At 43.0% G+C, this 19014-nt stretch overlaps 1 protein-coding gene across 1 annotated transcript in view; it reads left to right on the top strand.

Annotated features, from left to right (window-relative positions):
• WDFY3 (WD repeat and FYVE domain containing 3) overlaps window positions 1–19014 on the top strand; it is a 5086165-nt gene that overhangs the window by 978075 nt on the left and 4089076 nt on the right. Inside the window, exon 4 of the mRNA XM_044059488.1 lies at window positions 4073–4182. Coding sequence (XP_043915423.1) covers window positions 4073–4182 — 110 coding nt within the window. The remainder of the gene's footprint in view (window positions 1–4072; window positions 4183–19014) is intronic.

The raw sequence follows: 19014 nt of genomic DNA, 5'->3' as shown, positions 1-19014 counted from the left end.
GGACAAATGCGTGCAAGGATTGTGGACTCAGGATCAACTTCGCCTGCACATCAACCTAAAAGAAATGCTGGCCGTAAAACTGGCAATCCAAAAGTTCAGACCATTTCTCAAAGAGGGCCAGTTGATGATAAGGACAGACAACACCACAGTCATGTGGTACATCAACAAACAGGGAGGCACTCATTCATACCCCCTATGCAGAATGACTTTGGAGCTGTGGACCCTGGCACTCAGCTACAACATCCAGCTACAGGCAATATTTGTACCAGGAAAGCAAAATACTCTAGCAGACATATTAAGCAGAACCACATCAGATGCCCACGAATGGCACCTGCACCCGGACATCTTCAAGACCATCTCAAAGAAATGGGGAATGCCTCGGATAGATCTATTCGCATCACCTCACAATCAACAGCTCAAGAAATTCTGCACAAGGACATTCCACCCACTAGCATGGAAAGTGGATTCGCTCTCCTTCAGCTGGAAAGGCCTAACAGCATATGCATTCCCACCTCTTCCCTTGATACACAAAGTACTACTAAAGATCAAGGAAGAACATCCAAGGATAATCCTGATAGCTCCAAACTGGCCAAGACAACACTGGTACCCACTGCTGAGGAGCTTGTCTCGGAACACTATGTGGCCAATACCCCTGACGCCTTTGATGCTAACTCAGAACAACTACAGCACCATACATCCAAACCTAAAAACTTTACAACTGACTGCATGGAACATCACATAGCAGCAGCTAATCAAGAACTTTCCCAAAGAGTTAAAGACATTATTCTTGAAGCACGCAGACCTTCAACAAGAAGGAACTACGCTGGAAAATGGAAAAGGTTTGTCATTTGGAGTTCTGAAAGGGGAAAAGATGTGTCAAACATAGATATGCCTAACATTCTGGAGTATCTGGCCGAACTTCTCCATTCAGGCCTGTCCTACTCCTCCATCAAGATACATGCATCAGCTATTTCAGCAGAATACAGCTTTGATCCACCTGTTTTTTCACACCCTTTGCTCAGGCAGTTTCTCAGAGGAATCAAGAATGTAAAACCTCCAAGGAAACCACCATTGCCAGCTTGGGACTTAAACTTCGTACTAGAAAAGTTGACACTATCACCCTTTGAACCAGCAGCAACAGCAGACCTACAACACCTGTCATGGAAAACTGCTTTCCTACTGGCAATTACTTCAGCAAGGAGGGTTTCAGAACTACAGGCCTTAATGGCAGTGCAACCCTTCCTAATCTTCCACCAAGATAGAGTGTCCATGAGGACTAATCCTACATTTATGCCTAAGGTGGTATCCAGAGTGTCTTTAAACCAGGCAATCCACCTACCTACCTTCTTTCCCAACCCACAAAACAGAGGGGAAAGAATACTGCATACATTGGATGTACATAGACAGCTACGCTACTACTTGGACAGAACCAAAAGCAGCAGAAAGACTGACCAACTTTTTGTGGCCTATGCAACAGGAAGGGAAGGAAAAGCTATTTCCAAACAGACAATCTCCAAATGGATAGGAAATTGCATACGATTCTGTTACTCCTTCCATGGAAAACCAATTCCACAGAACATAAGACCTCATTCTACAAGGGCAACAGCCACTACCGCAGCCTTCTTCACGAGGAGTGGCTACCAAAGACATTATTGAGGCGGCTACTTGGACCTCCGTGCATACATTTGCCAAGCATTATAATTTGCCTCTATATTCCAGATCCCGAGCAGGGTTTGCCACTGCTGTACTGCAAGGGATCCTATCCACACCATAATCTACCTTTATCCTCCTCCCCTAGTTGGCTATGGTATTCTACCCAGCTGTTATGACTGCAGATGCATCCATGAAGGACATAGTACAGTTTTGTACCTACCATAAATGTAGATGTCCAAACTGGATAGCATCTGCAGTCAGGATTACCCTCCCTCCTTCCCCTCTGAGGTACTCCTAGGGTGTCCTTACCCTCCTAATAGCTAGCTGATGGGGGGGGAGTCTTTTATGGTGTATTTGTTTGTATATATGTACATACATGCTTATTTTTGTGTTACCTATATCCTTTTGGAAACATTGGCATCTATCCAAAGTTTTTAGCCTTCAAGAGGGCTTCTGGCATCTGGGGCAAGAAACACTGAGGAAAATGGCGTCGGCTGATGCCTTTATACCCGAAGACCAACAGAGATGACGTCGGATGAAGAGCGACATCAGCCGAAGCCGGACCCGGACTTTGGAATCCGGCCGACTGACGGGCTGCATGACGACAGGACAACCCAGCTGTTATGACTGCAGATGCTATCCAGTTCGGACATCTACATTTATGGTAGGTACAAAACTGTACTTTTTATCTGTGTGCTCTGTCATCTTAACTCTACTATTTTTTGAAACGGCTCTGCTTGAGAAGTCTCACATCAGCCAGCCTTCTCTTCATCTTGACCTCTGTTTTTTGCAATTATCAGTTCATCCGAGTAGTTGCTTAGTATCTTACATTTCTAACCTTTTGCTCTTTGAGTTTATATTCTCCTTCTGTGCTTCTTTTGTTTTGATCATCTCTGAATATATTTGATTTATTTTTTTCTTTAAATTACTGGAAGCCATCTTTTCTAACAAAGCCAGAGCTTGAACTGCCTTTTCCTGAACAGCTGCAGGATTCTCCCCAGTCAGATTTTCTTTTTACATTTTCTAGTTAATTTTCTTGCAGGCTCTCTTAAGTTTCTTCTTTTCTGGCTTCCAGATGATGTACTCAACTAGCCAGTAACTGAATTTTACTAAAGCTGACAGAATTATTAGCCCCTATGTTTCAGTTTCTTTTTTCACACTGGGATAGATAAAAGTCATCTGTTGATCAGTGTGTAGCCATCTTGGAAGTCACACATACTGAATATTCTTGAAGATGGTAAGCATTCTGTATCACCTGCCCTGCCATCTTGACTATCCTTCCTTGACTGGGGCTAACCCTTTACGTAGCTAGTTTGTCCTTCTGCATCAAAATATGTTGCCATCCTTCCTTCTTTTTCTTTGAAATGGAGTGCTGGCCAAGTTACTGTATGGCACTTAAGCCATTATTTCAACTTGCGCTACCAACATGACAGATGGGAGTTTTCTCTGTCAGTACCAGTGGACTAGCTGAAATAAGCAGACTTTTATTTGGGAAGAAACGTATGACAAGATTGCTCTGGTTGTGTTTGAAAAAAGTGCAGAATTCAAGCTAATGTTGTTCCTTTTTCTCCAGTCCATGCCGGACTGATGGTACTCTGTGTGTCTGCATTATTTTTCAAGTAGTCCGGCATCTTAACTCTCATACTCCACCTTAAGGAATAGGAACTGGGAGATGTTAAAGAAGAGCACTGTTTTTTGTCAAGCTGAGTTAGTGGAAGAAGTTGTATGAAGTACTGTGATAATGTGCTTCAGTTTGTTTACAACTAAACAGAACCTCAGCTGTGTACTGCTGAAGCCCCACCAATGTGCACATTGTGGAGATGGCAATAAAATATTTTATCAGTTTTTGTTGAGAAGATGGTTTTGGTTCAACTACAAAATTTTCAGTTGTTCATTTAGTTGGAACCTACTGCCCTTAATCGACAACTGTGGTATTCTGGGTGGAAGGAGCTCTTTTATACTAGTATTAGAATTAATTCATAGTGACTTATCAGTCTGAATATTGTGTAGCTCTGGATCCAAGACCACAGCAGAAGTATGGGATGAAATTATTATTGATACTGAAATGGATGTTTTGGGGGATTATTGCATTTCTGCAATACTGTCACCCCTTTCCAGTGGAGTAGATAGTAGCAGTGCTTTCAGGACATGGCTGTTGAAGGTAATTGTTGCTTTTCTTAAATTGCATTTTATGTAACCTTCATTCCTGTTCTTTGGCCAGACAGTCCAATATGTTAACTTTTCTTTAGTACCAAGTATAGGTAATTAGGATGATTGTAGAGCGTTTCTTTTTTTTTAATGGATACTCATGGTACACCTGTAGGTATGCATTGTAAATTGTGATAAGTACCTTATTTGAAAGTGAACATTATATGCATTTGGTCCTTTTCTCATTTAATTGTCTCTTTTGCTTTCACAGAAGCTGCTAGTCGTGCCATAGTCCAGTTTTTAGAGGTTAATCAGAGTGAGGAGACCAGTAGGGGCTGGATGCTACTGACAACAATAAACCTTCTTGCCTCATCTGGGCAGGTAAGTATATTTGGTTAAAGAACTAGTAATAAAGATGGTTTCTATGCAAGAGAATGGATATAAAGGAAGTGTGAATTTTGAAGAGGGGGTATGAACTTTTAAATTGACTATATAGCTGTGATAGCTCAACATAGCATGTTTGATGTAGGGTTTCTTAGTTCAGCTGTTATTTTGTTTATGTTGCTTTTGTTGTTGTTAGGGGAGGGGGGACCTTGACCACTGGCTGCTCTGCCTTCATCCAAGTGACTCTTTAGTTTTGGCAGAACAGGAGCTGGGCACTCACAGACTAGGTGAAAGGCTCTATAGTTTGTTCCTGCCAGTAATTCTGCATCAGCCCTGTATTTCCTGGCAAGAGTAACATGGTAGAAAATAGGCCAGCTTGCTGGTCTTGGGTGATGGCCTGCACTTGGGGGAAGCAAGCATCTGCATAAATGTCAGAGCAGGTTCAGATAGCCTCCCTAGCCAGCTCCTACAGGCACATGAGCCACTAACTGAACTCTGGTAGTCTGCAATGTAGTCAGGACTCTCTCCCTGTACACCACAGAACTGGCTTGTACTGTGTTGACTTTCAACCTTTATGTATTAGAAGTTCTTAGAACTTCCTGTAGTTAAACATTAATTTGAGAAAAGTTATCAAAATGAAACCAGGAGAACCTGAGTCAATAGTTTGTTATTATTAAGGTTGTCTGTTATATTATTATTATTATTATTATTATTATTATTATTATTATTATTATTTATTAAGAACATTAGCAGGGGTAGGGGAATGGAGTGCAGAATTGAAGGCCCATGGGATGAAATTGCATACAGATGAGACATTTTGTAATGGCAGCAAGTGCAGGAAGTAAGAAGAAGCTGAGAACTGAAGTAGAAGAGAAGATAGTGGAACGGATTAACAGTGTCAGGTATCTCAGAAGAGTGGTTGAGGAGATGGGAAGTCTGAATGAAGAGGTCAAAGCTAGAATCAGAGGGGCTACAGCTAACTGGCATAGTGTCAGATGTAATGTTTGACAGAAAAATGCCAAAGAAACTGAAAAGTAAGGTGTTCAAAACTGTGGTTTGACCAGTATTGCTGTATGGTACAGAAAGGCAGATCAGTTGAAGCTAGAGGCGATAGCGTTGAAGTACCTGAGTTGGGTGGCAGAAAACGCACTGTGGGACAGATGAAGAAGTGAGGAAATAAGAGCAGAAGCCAAAGCATCTCCAGTTGCAGAAAAGGTCAAAGAGAACAGATTATGGCAATTCAGGCACTTGTGCAGAAAAGCAGAAGACAATCCGGTGAAGAATATTTGGGACAAACAGTAAAAAGGCAATAGACAATAAGGGCTTCCAGCAAGGACTTGCATGAAGTAGCACTACAGTGTCATTCTCCTTGGTAAAATCTGACCATAAAGTGATCACTTTCGAAGTCACCATCTCTCCTGAACCCCCCCCCCGACAGGCATGATTGCTGAAGAAGGCAGGAGAGTTGTTTTGAAATGAGAGAGATGGTGACAGTTGACACAACACCCCCAACCCTATGTAGAAAATGGCAAAGTTGTTGCTGCTACTGCTGCTGCTGATGATGATGATGATCATCATCATCATCCATCCTTTTTCCAGTAACCAGTTTTATCCTTTGCAAGGTCATGAGACTCAAGACCTTGTCCTGCATAGTCTGGGTGAGGGGGGAATTGTAAATGCTGGCTTTGCACACCAACCTAAATGCAATGTGGCTGAAAGCTTGGATGATTTCACTTTAATCCCAGCTAGGCATGCGTATGCGGAGGATTTGTTTAACATTATGAGGGAGACTAGGAAATCATGCCTGTCAGAATGTAAGAGGTTCTCCCTTTGACACCATTCTAGAGGCCGCTACCCAAATACTGCACATGTGGCAATGGTTTAGGATTGTCTGTCAGACCATTTCAAAACTGACTTTTTTTGTGCTTCCTTAAAAGTCTGTGTTTCTGTTATGTTAGATTGCCTAACCATGAACATTTTAGACCTAAAAAAAAAAAAAAAAAAAGCGCTGCCAAGGAATCTCAGCTGTTATAGAAGTTGACTCTAACCCCATTTGAGACGTCTGGTTATGTTAATCCAGCCTCTGCTGTTTTTATCCAGTAGGATGTGGTTCTTGCTGGCTAACACTTCTAGTAGATTTCGTGCCTGCAAGCTCTGATGTTTAGGCAACCTCTTTCTTGTTTTCCATCAGGGCATGAGTAACTGTACCAATCCTTCTTTTATATAGATTTGTAGGACGATACCAGGCTATTGGCCCTGAGGCCCTTATAAGCCTAGCCAAAATTTCTGGCCATGTTCCCACAAAGTCAGCACCCGTTTCCCCTGTCCATCAGTGACACAGGTGGGATCCCAGGGGTGTATTTTTCGTTTCTCATCCAGTCATCCAGGTTCCTCTTAAAGAGGACTAGTGAGGTACTCTGCTTGACATGGAGAGGCAGTCTATTCCACAGGTGGGGGAGTCTTTGGGACACAAATCTATCCCACCAACAAGTTCTATTAATGTCACAGACCAGGTTTAGGCTTTGCGTGTGGGTTGTACGAGTGGAGTTTGACTTACAAATATGCAGCAGCTCCATCAAGGCTGGGTCTGAGATGGCTTTGTATGACATACACAGGTAACCTGTGAGAGTCTGTACGAGACTGAGTAGAAGGACAGGGCTTTTAGCCTGTCTGTATAGGATAGGTGTTTGAGACCCTGGGTTTTCCTGGTCAGGAACCTGTGTTGTCTCTCCAGCTGCTGTGTGTGCTTGGCAAGGTACATGCTGAAGGGGGCATTGTTCTCGATAATGGGTCTGATAAGAGAGGAGTACAGGGATGGTATGACCTTCTTGTTCCTGGATGAAATGCCCTAACTTATGACATAGGTCATGTAGAAAGCCTTCTATACAATGGAGGCAACGTTGTGGTAAAAAATCAGGTTGCTGTCAACTTGGGTGCCCAACTTCCTCACAACTGATTGCATGCTTAGTACATTATTATTAATGTGATAATTAATAAGGATGCCATTTTCCCCAAAGGGGATAATGATGCATTTCTTGGCATTCAGTTTGAGGCCATGCTTCTGGCACCAGTCATTAGTGTGGATAAGGCCCTCTTAGAGGATGTTCACATGACTAGGGGAATTTAAGACAGTGCCCAGCTTGCAGTCAACTGCAAACTTGGTCAGCCACAGACCACTGGTTTTGGCTTGCACCTCAGTTGTCCCAAACAGTAGAGGCCCCAAGACCGATCCTTGGGGAATGCTGCTCATTACAAGTCTACTACTAGAAATGGCTTTCCCAATTTTGACTGAGTAGGTTCTGTCAGTGAACCATTTAGCTACCCATCTGGTAACATATGGATTGATGCCTAGCTGGGAGAGAGTATCTATTATGCCTGAGTGGGGAATAATGTTGAAGGCTTTGGCTAGGTAAAGGTAGGCGGTGTGCACTATCTTCCCCTCATCCATGGCTTTGGTAACTGTTTTGAAGAAGTCGACCAAGTTTAACAGGCACAATCTCCCTTTGACAGAAGCAAACTGTGTGGGTCAAGCATGTGGAGGTTGCCAATGTCCTTTTTATAAGGTCGATGATAATGCATTCCATGGACTTGCAGATCAGGCTAGTTAGGCTGATGGGGCTATAATTGCCTTTGTCGGTGGACGCTCCACCTTTGTGTAGAGGGATGACAGTGGCTGTCCTCCATTCAGCTAGGATGAAGCCGGTGCTCAGGCTCTGGTTGAATAGGGTGCCTAATGGTGCTGAGAACTTAGCCTGTGTTCATGTGGGATGCAGCCAGGGATGTTGTCAGGTCCCATGGAGGCTGTATTTTTTTTGCCTTTGAGAGGGCATTAAAGACCTGCTCCCTGGTGATAAGGGGAGGGGGGCAGGTGCTGTATATGTCCTGGTTTACTAATGGGGGGGGGGGGTGAAGTTTTCACTGAATCTGTCTGCCAGCAGATGGGCTATATCTACAGCGTTTGTGTCTGTGGTGTTCTTGATCACCAGTTCACAGCAGATTTGGGTGTTACCTTTCAGATTGCAGATGTATGTGAAGAAGGCCTTGTGATTGTCCTTAGTGGATGTGGTCAATTTAGACCAGAAGTTAACCCTAAAGGATTTCACCAGTGACCTTTTTTGCTTCTTCAGACAAAGGAGAGATTGCTTCCAGTTTGGCACCTGCTCCTTCTTGGTCTTGGACAGCAGTTTTTCCTTTTATTATAGAGCTTGTTTATTGCTGCTGTTCACCAGACAGGTTTACTCTTCCTTGAGGAAGATGATTTGGTCCTGTTAGGTATTGAGTACATGCAGCTGCGTATGTGCGCATATCGTTTTTTTTGGTGTAGGCTTAGACATTAGCGCTAGTTCCAACTGAAGGGACGGTGGCTGTGAAGCTGCTTATACCTGCTGTCAGGAGATTGTAGTCAGCTTTGGAAAAGTTTTTTTTGTTTGACCCTGATTGGGGGGGGGGGATTCAGGAGAGTTGGTGACTTCGAAAGTGATTGCTTTATGGCCAGATTTTACCAAGGAGGATGACACTGTAGGGCTACTTATGTTGGTTAGTACCAGGTCCAGGATATTTTCACCTCTCATGAGGGTGTCGACCATCTGATCCAGTGCAGTGGCATTGATGAAGTCTAGGAATGCCTGGTCATTCGTGTTTGGGCTAGAGTAGATCTTCCACTCTTTGATTAGGTAGTTAAGGCACCCAGGATCAGGGTAGAGAGTTGAATCTTGATGGATTCAAGTAAGTCCAGATAGGTGAAATGGGCGTCCTGAGCCATGGCTGGGGTTCTGTAGGTAGCTATGATTTGAATAGTTGTTTTGTCAACAGTTAACTGCTCTTAGAGTGTTTCCTGTGTGTCATACTGTTTGACCAGCCCGGAGGTGTGTACATCTTTGATAAATATTGAAATTCCACCTCCTTTGGCTTTGTAGCCCTCTATTTGGGGTCTTAAAGTATTGAAGATGTCTAACCTGGTAAGGCTGGGGTGCACTCCCCAGCTTTGAACCAGGTTTCAGTGACTGCACAAATGTCGGCATCCTCCAGGGCGAGGAATGGTTGCAATGTGTGGAGTTTCATGCTAAGACTCCCGTGTATTTAATAGCATAACCTTTAAATTTCATTTAGAAAAATTTTTTCACATTGGTAATTTTGTGCTCATGAGTTTGCCTAAAAAGGCACTATGAGGGAGGCAAGAGCCTTTGCCAGAAGCCTGAAGCCCAGGGGAGACAGATGAAGGCCATCTCTAGCAAAGCATCATGGTCTGTCAATCATGTCTTCCCAGGTTGTCGGGTACTGGATCCCCTTGGAATGACACCAGAAACAAAGCCAATTATTAAAGTCAATAATTTTCTGTTTGTATTGAGGCATCATTCTGGGTGACTGTAAGATGCTGCTAAAGGCTGAGAACATAGCTGCCTGGGGCACATATTCTGCGAGCTCAATCATGTCTCTCTTCATATAGTCCAGAGAGGTATGTCTCAAGTCATTCACACCAACATGGAATATGACAGTCATAACAGTACCTGTTGTTAAGAGACTTGAGTGCGTGTGTGATATGGTAGATTCTAGCACCTGAGAAGCAACTTACTGTGGCTTTGTCCTTGTCTAGCCTGGTGAGGGGCACATCTGTGTGTCTCACAATAGAGTCTTCCATGACTAGTATGTTGGGTTTGTGGCTGAGCCTTATAGGCTGTGAGAGACGGGCATTTGTACTCTTCTGTGGTGCTTGGTACTGTGAGTTGTAATGTGCGTGTGTGTGTTTTTGCTTCAGACGGTCTCTTGTTGAGGTACGTTGTTGTTGAGAACCTCCGCATATGTAGGAGTGTGTTGTACGGGTTTGGGTGGGGTTAGAGGAGTGGTGTTTGTAGCGTTTGTGTAGACAACCTTCTCAGTGCCAGATGTACTGGCTTGTGATTGAGACAGCAAGGATTCTAAGTTCTTAATGTAATTGCATCGCTCACATATTGTGTTCCTAGGTGGTAGTAGTAGAGGGTTCCCCCTGTACATGAGGCAGTTGCTGCACTGTCTCAGGATGCTCATATCAACCAGATTAGCAGGAGAAACCTTAGGAAATTGTCCTTCTATGGTTGTCCGAATTTGTGGAAGGAGATGTCGGGGATAGTTTACACAGGGTTTAAATACCCTCTCCTTTCTTGTATCCTTTTACACCCCCACTCGTCCTCTCCGCACATCCATCCAGCATCTCCTAGATATTTATCAACCTAACAAAAATGTTTGTAAACTACTATATAAATGCACTTTAGCCCAAGCCTGGAACAAACTCTCCTTACATACAAGATCCATTCCCCACCCAAAACACTTCATAAAGGAACTTTGACTACACCTATTTAACACCAAGTCTTGCCCCTGTCAGGACCCTATCTAACCCGCTACACTATTGTCTTATCCCTCTAACTACATACACATCTCACTCCACCGTATCTTAGTTTTGTATTTACACTCATTAGCTTGAGCTTTACATCACATGTATATTACGTATATATTTTGATCTACTTTAAATTATTCTCTCTGTATTAGCATTACATTATTTTAAAACAACATGCACATATTAGAAAAGTTCTATTGCTGTATGATTTATATACAACCCACAGTTTTATTCTTGTACTAAAAAAAAATGATTGTTTCTCTACTCAAATGGATTGTAACTTATGCACTGTAATTTTGCTTATGTATTGCAATTGTTTCTGTACTGGAGCTTTTCTCCTCAGGTCTCCACTGAAAATGGGCTCCTTCAGTTGGACCAACCCAGTTAACAAATATCAAATAGAGTAGTAGAGTGGGTACTATCTAAGGAGAGTACTTACAGGTGTGAGTAAAGCTAGATAAAATTAATACAATAGTTGCGGCAAGGGAGGACCTCATTTACACAGGAGTGCTGTTAAGGGAGAAAATGCAGCTGAGGTACCTCACAAAGGCTTAAAACAGCAGAGAGGCAGTGCATGATGTGCAGACAAGCACAAACCGGTGCAAATGCAGGGTTTAAATACCACACAAAAATGAAAGTAAAATAGAAACACTGGAATTGACCGATCAACTCTTGTCCCTGAGCTCTTAGCTTAAACACCTTATACCAGAGCAGTTTCAACCAGTTCACTTACTCCCATTAAATGTAGGCAGGCCCGAGCCAGCACAAGATGGGGATAGCAGGAAACACTGGAATCACACAAACAGATCTGGCTACAGCAAAACCTGTAACCAGACTATGCTAAATATATTTAAACTCTGTTTAGGTCCATTTAACACAGGAGAACAGATGCACACTTAAATATAACAGCAGCAAAGAAGAGCAAACTGATTTAAACAAATTAACCAATAAAATAGCTTAAAACTGATCCCTGTTCCAGCAAACTTCAGTCAGATGAATTCTAACTGCACACTCCTGGCACTAGGGTGCAGGGGAACCCTCTCCAACAGAATGTGGCCTAGTTTAGTGCTCAAGTTGTATAAACAGAGCAAGATTCCACAGGTCTTAATCTAGTCTATGCTACAGCAAACAAAGTGCACCAATTTCAGAAAGAAACAGTCCAAATAAGCAGGCACAGTAAGCCTTCAACCAGCAATTCCCAGCTCTGAAGGGCAGAATCTACCCTGTCTTCCCACAAGAGTGCAGACCACAAACCTTCTTAATGTAAAATAACTGGCCTGAAGCCTAAGTGCTTAAACCAAGACTTGGACACTTTTAGAATAACAGACACAATAAGCCTTCAAACAGCAATTCCCAACTTAGAAGGATGTAAGCTACCTCTCCTGCCACAAGAGTGTAGACTACAAGCCTTCCTGATGTAAAACAACTGGCCTGTAGCCCAAGTGCATAAACCAAAAGGCTTAGAATAACAGTTGCAATTTAAGCAGGCTACTAACAAACAATAGTAAATGCAGCAGAAAAGATGCAACTGAATACTTTTAAGAACAAGCACTAAAAGCAAAATAAAGTAATAATAGGTTCATAGGTGTTTACTAGGCTAATGGCCATAAGGGTCTTTTTAAGCCTAGCCATGCATCCCAAATCTCTGATGAGTTCTGATACCCTTGGTAAGTATAAGCATGGGCCTGGGAGATGAGCCAATTAAAGGTTACCTGTTTGCATCAGAGACATAGGTGCCACACAGATACAGTAAAAGCAGATAAAGTGCATTTTTTTAGGTTAAGTGGATAGGAGAAAACAATATAGTTCAAGGCTGAGAAAGTAAGGGAGTGGGCCTTCCCAAATGATCTCTCTGTACACAGTAGAATGAACTAATGAGATGGGACTGGGAGGAGTGTCCAAAACTAAATTTATAGCAGAGTTGGGCAACTCAAAAGCCACAAAATTTAAGAACACAACAAGAATTCAGTGGGTGGGAGGGGAAAATGCAACCAAAGATCAGCAATATTAGAGCAAGCAGGCCAAACAAACACTTCAGCTAAATAGAGATATTTCTAAATAAAAGAGCAATGCTGTTTCTCAGCTCCCCCACTAATTAACTGATGCTATTCACAGTTTGTAAAGGAGTTCTTTGCTAACTTTAACTGACCATAGCCAATAACTCAAAACTCCAACAGAACATAAAACTTAAAACAAAACAAATGTAATACTAGAATAAGATACAAAATATAAGTGTTCAAACCTTAAATGAAGGGCTTCAATTCAAAATAAAATGCAGCCAGAGATCATCAATATTCAGAGCAAGCAGGCCCTATATCTAAAGATGTCATTCCATATCACTGTTGTATTCATAACATGAGGGGATTCCCCTGCCAAGGGCGGCCTGACATTTCCCAGTATACCATAGCCTTTAGGTTGCTAAGGGTACACTGTACACCACACATATGCTTCCCGCACAAGGCGTAGGGCATAAAGATGACATCCGGACATATCATTTTCACAACGCCTTTGCCTCCAGTCCAAACATCATCTTTGATTGTTGGAAAAAAGCTTTTAGCGAAAGATGCTGTGGAAGGTACTTCCTGGTTTGAGGATCTGCCGTCTTTGAAGAAGAAGGCCAAAAACGTCAGGTCAAATTCTTGCTGTGCCTTCTCTACCAGGCGTTCCTCTAGAGGCGGTGAAACCCTGGAGGATTGTCTAGTTCTTGGATTGGATTCCTCTGCTGCAACCAGTTCAGAGGCCGGCATGGATCTGGGTTCTCACACGTCCTCTGAGGCTTTGCAGACATCTGTTTCGGATGTTCAGGGGGAACTGTGGCTGGTTATCACCAAAAGCCGTGGGGGGAGGGGGTTCCGCAGGTATTGGTAAGGGAGGAAGTCCCGACTATGATCATTGAATATAGGCAGACGTCAGAGCCTTCTACATTTCATAAGGTGGCTGTCCCTTTAAAAAAGAAACAAAAGACAAAACATTTTTTTCTGCTCTTAAAGACCATCAGAGTGAATGGCAAAATTGTACACAGGGTTTGTTCAGTGGTCTTATGGCCTTGAAGCCTCCGCATGGGGTCTTTGTCCCAGCTCCTGCTTGGTTATCCTCCCCCCTCAAGAGATCTAGGGATTAGGATTCCTTTGAGAAGTAGAGGATTCTGATGAGGAATCCCTGGCCTGTTCTACCCAGATTTCTTATCCAGTTGGATTATGGCTCTGAGGAAGAGGAGACTGCTAGTCTTGAATCTCCTTTTGAGGAGATTTCCTTTGAAAATACCATTGCCAGGGTGATGGAATTCTTTAAATGGGATTGTTCCCAAGTATCTGAAGTGCAGAGGAGATATTATGAACTCCTTCAAATGGAGTCTAGACCCTCTGCTGTTCCTCCTCTTTAGGCTGCTTTATTAGATGCTTTTTCTTTTGCATCTCAGGCCCCAGACTGTCACCCCCCCAGCTCCCAAAAAAGCAGATTGGTTTTATAAAGTGCCTAATGACGGCAAATTCCGTTATAAGTGTCCATCTGCCAACCCTTTGGTGGTTTCTGTGGCATCTGACAAGCCTTCTAAATTACTGCCTTCTGCCAAGCTTCTTCCTTCTGATATGGATAGCAGGACTGTGGAAAAGCTGGGTAAAAAAAAAGTTTATACTTCAGCCACCCTAGTCTTTTGGGTTGTTAATTATCAGACTGTTATAACCAGATGTGTTTTCTGTCTCCTTTCTTAGGCTTGCCAGGTTGTTTCTGACCTTCCTGATTCAAAGAGAAAGACTTTTGCCTTGTTTCCATTAGGGTCTTCTTCCCAGGTAGCTCGCCATTCCATTAAATGTAGTTATGATGCAGCAGATGCTTCTTGGGCTGCTGCTTCTGGCTCTATGTTGAGGAGATATCCTGACTACAGCTTCAACCTTTGCCCGATGACATTTAGGCTAAGTTGATGGATGCTCCTCTGGACAGCACATGTTTGTTTGGTGCTGCTGCATTTGATTTTTTCAATTCCCTGCAGGAGAAAGGCAAGAAGTTTTAGGATCTGAAACATATTTTTGTTTCCCCTGTGCCAAAGTCCTAGAGAAACTGTCCCAATAAACTGGCCTTTGTTAGAAAGCAGTCACTTCAAGAAGGGTGGTAGGAGGGTTCCCCCAGCTAAATCTGCACAGATCCCTCCTGCTAAGAAGACTTCCTTTTCTGAGTAACCAGGTGCTGTCTGACTACCTGATTCTTCCCAGCCACATTCCTCTGTCTCATTGTCTTTCTTTGTCCCTTCCTGTCTGGTTAAGCATAACCCAAGGTTCTTGGGGTGTTTCCATTGTTTGCAAAGGGTATTTCATGGTTTGGAAATCTCTTCCCCCACTTCATGGGCATTCCTAAGCCACCTCGAGCCCAGTTGAGCTCTTTTCCAGAGGTGCTTCAGAGCCTTTTTGATTTAGGGAACTGTTCAAGAGGTTTCAGCTGCTCAAAGGGGGAAGGGATTTTATTCCAAAATGTTTTTGGTCCCCAGGAAAGAGGGCACTTTGAGACCCATTCTCGATATTTCTCACCTGAATGCATTTCTGAAGTTTCCCTTCCTTTCAATGTTATCCATTCAGGCTTTGTTCCCTCTACTGCTTCTTCAGGCTTTTATGGTTACTCTGGATCTCAATGATACTTACCTCCATATCCCTATTAATCTCCTTTTCTGGAAGTTTTTACATTTCTCTCTTGTTTCCTGGCATTTTCAGATGTTGCAGTCATCACACTTGGGTTATCTGCCTGCAGGTAGCCCTCAGTCGGCCCAAATAATAGAGACTTAGTATTTCTGCGTCAGTTGCTGTCCCCCCAGGACTGACGTCAGGTCTTCAGGGGTTTAAAAATAGGCAGCCGATGCCATTACATCAGTCTTTCTTGCCAAGGAGCTCGAATCAGAAGCAGTTTGCATGAGTGCTGGTTGGCCGCTACCTGAGTTTTTGTCTCCGAATTGAATCATCCTGAAGTCTTCTAAAGCTAAGTACCCCATTGGGGATCCTTTTCTTTTGCTCTAACCAATGTCAGAAAAGCTTAACAATTCCCTCGACTGTAGAAAGCAAATACCACACTGAGATTTCAATTCTTACTGTGTCACCTGTTTAGGCCCAGACCACGACGTACCTCGTGTCGGTTTTGTGCTTTGTTCAACGCCCAAACTATTCGTCGATGGTCCCTTATTGTCACTCAATACTTTTGCTCTCTATCAACGTATTCCAAAATGGCTTCGGTAAGCCATCTGACTACCGATCTTCCGAAAAATAATTTGAACGAAGCCAGTCAGTAAAGCAAACCACAGTCTTAATCTTCAGTAACAAGAATCCACTCGGTTAAGCGCTTTCGTCTGATAGTTCGGACATCATCAGAACCAAGAAGAATGTTTAAAATCCAAGGCTAAAAATACAAGTAAAATGACACACCCATTCAAAACCACCAATGATGGTTAGTCATTAATTAAACACACCAGAATTAACTGAGTAAAAGCTACAGTATCTTAGGTTTTTCATGCAAACAAACCAGGTGTTAATAAGCCCACAAAATGCTAAAGGATCAGTGCTCTTCTTTTCAGTTCACTAGAAATAGAAATGTGTTCATTCAACCCCGGGTGGTTGGCTGCATCTAGTCTCATCTGCCACAACATTTCTTTATGAAGCAGTTGGTTCTCCCAATCACCCGATAATGGTGTTACCTTAATTTGCTCAAGGATCAAGAAAACAAACTTGTTAAATTTTGCACAGCACATATTGTGCCTTGCTAGTGCACTTTTGTTGTCTCTTTTCCTTATACTGTATTGATGCTGGTAGATTCTTTGCTTCAAGTTATTAGTCTTACCAACATAAAACGCACATGTGCAACATGTAGCAAGGTAAATAATTTTCTGAGATCTACAATTCAAATGTGTTGCTGCATCCCATAAAGTAATGTTGTTCAAAACTGCACCCTGCTGGTTTACATTAATATAAGAGCAATAGGCAAACTGTTGGCACTTCCTAGTTGTGGGAACACTGAAGCTCATGGGCATTTTTTCCAAAACCACTTTGACATTTTGCTTATTCTTATATGTGAATATTGGTAAAGATTTAAATAAATGACAAATGTTGCTGTCAGATTGCAGCAAAAAAAAAATCTAAGATACTGTAGCTTCTACTCAGTTAATTCTGGTGTGTTTAATTAATGACTAACCAACATTGGTGGTTTTGAATGGGTGTGTCATTTTACTTGTATTTTTAGCTTTGGATTTTAAACAGTCTTCTTGGTTCTGATGATGTCTGAACTATCAGACGAAAGCGCTTAACCGAGTGGATTTTTGTTACTAAAGATTGAAACTGTGGTTTGCTTTACTGACTGGCTTAGTTGGAATTATTTTTGTCTTTGTTTCGTAGCCTGGACACCAGTGTATTTATTTTGATCTTCCGAAAAAGCGTAAGGATAAAGACAGAGACAGACCGCACAGGTCCAAAACTGCCGATGACGCTTCCATTAAGCTAGTCGCCAGTTCACCGGTACTCAGTGAGGCGCTTTCGCAGCCCCTAATGCCTGCTTCGCCGCTACCAAGACCCGTTCTGCCGTATGCCACGAGACTCTTCTTTGACGACGGAACCTGTGGATGTCTCTGCCTTGGATGGGTTCAGAGCCACTGTGCAGGCACCGGCTTCCGAGAAAGTTCTTCTCACTACCGATATTCGACACAAACCGACGACTTCTTTCGCATCTTCAGTTCTGTCTAAAACTACCGAGTTTCTAAGGCCAAGAGTATGACCTTCTTCTAAAAAAATGATGACCCAAACTGCATCACCTGCTTCCTTGCCACAACATCAAATGCTTAAAATGTCAGAAGACCTGATTATGCTGATTAGGGGAAGCCAGCCTTCCCCTGCTAAGAGAAAAAGTGACCTGTCCCCAGCAGCTTTAACAGTCCAAGAGTCTGACGATTCTGAGGTTTCTGAATATGAAGACATGCCTTTATCTGCTTATGAGGATTCAGATGCAGAGGAATCCATTCCCTCTGCTTCCCCTACAGAGGACTTTTCTTTTGGTGAAACCCTACATACTTTGAGAGCATTTCCACTGGGAATGCCATGACTATCTTCAGTCCAAAAAGACTCAATTTCTGGATTTGCCACAACATAGACCTTTAGCAATACCTCCAGTTCTGGATGTTATGGATGATGTTTTTATGGAATTCAGTCTAACTCCCGATACTTTACCCCCTGCTCCAAGAAACTAGACAGGTACTACAGAGTCCCTGTTTCTCACAAATTTTTTTTCAATTTTCTTTTCAAGAATCCTACTGCTGATCCAGAGGTCATTTCCCAGGGGCCTAAAGGTGTAAAAGCAACTACAGCTAAGAATCCAACCCCTTCAGACAGGGATTCCCAAGCATTGGGCAGATAGGGTAAAAAGTATACACCTCTGCAACTCTTGCCATTAGGGCATTGAAATGCCAGTTTCACATGCTGAAATACCAGCAACATATTATAGAACTTATTAAGCAAAAATAACAACCCGTGGTGGTGGTGCTGCGGTAGTGTTGTCACCTCACAGTAAGATGCTGTCCGGTTCGATTCTCAGCTAGAGCGTCTTCGGCGTGGAGACATGTGTGAATGGGCGTACCTTCATCGAAGGTTGTGCGTCAGGCCTGGCAAGCCGGTACGTAAAAAGCAACTGCCAGTCATTAGCGGACCGGAGTTCCGCTGTGGCGACCCCTAACCGGGAAAAGCCAAAAGACACAAATTAAGCAAAAATAACCTACCTTTGCAGACTATGCAGAAAATAAAGAATTACAAGGGCTTATTCATTCTGCAAGCCAAGTCTGAAAGCATTCTTTGCAATGTGGTTTTGACGCCCTAGAAGCATCTTGCAGGGCAGCATTCACTGGCTCTGTACTGAGAAGGCATGCTTGGCTTAAGGAGCAGACCTTGCCAGACCATGTCAAATCAAAATTATTAGATGCTCCTTTGAACAAGGACAGTCTGTTTGGCACCAAAGCAGAAGAGGTTCTAAAAAGGATGGAGGAAAAAGCTAGATCTATGCAGACAGTCAAAGATTTCTTGCAAATGCAGCCTCCTAGATACAGTAGGCATTGCCCCTCGAAACATTGGTCTTTTCTAGCCCCCTCAAGGCCACCTCAAACTAGACCCAGGGGAAACAGACCCCCCAGACTATAGTGTCAGGGTATGCAGAGATCTAAGCAATGGAGTGCCTTCACTTCAAAAACAGGGAGTGCTAAGCCACCCCCTTACGGAAAGAATTCACAATGACTTCTCAACTCCACGTCTCACCTCTGCCCAATTGCTCCTGCCCCTAGGAGGAAAACTTGCCCATCACGCAAAAACTGGACCTTATCACCAAAGACCGATGGGTCGTCAGCATTGTATCCCAGGGGTACAAATTTTATTTGCACTCACTGACCACCCCAAAAGGGTTCCCAGACCTTCCTCCAAACCAGTGGGCAGAGGCACAAACCCAAATTCAAT

The sequence above is a fragment of the Protopterus annectens genome, chromosome 17.part0 (assembly GCF_019279795.1).
Source record: "Protopterus annectens isolate FY-2018-M chromosome 17.part0, PAN1.0, whole genome shotgun sequence".
NCBI lineage: Eukaryota > Metazoa > Chordata > Ceratodontiformes > Protopteridae > Protopterus > Protopterus annectens.
The sequence above is the reverse complement of the archived record's forward strand: the minus strand, read 5'-3'. Positions and strand labels throughout refer to the sequence as shown.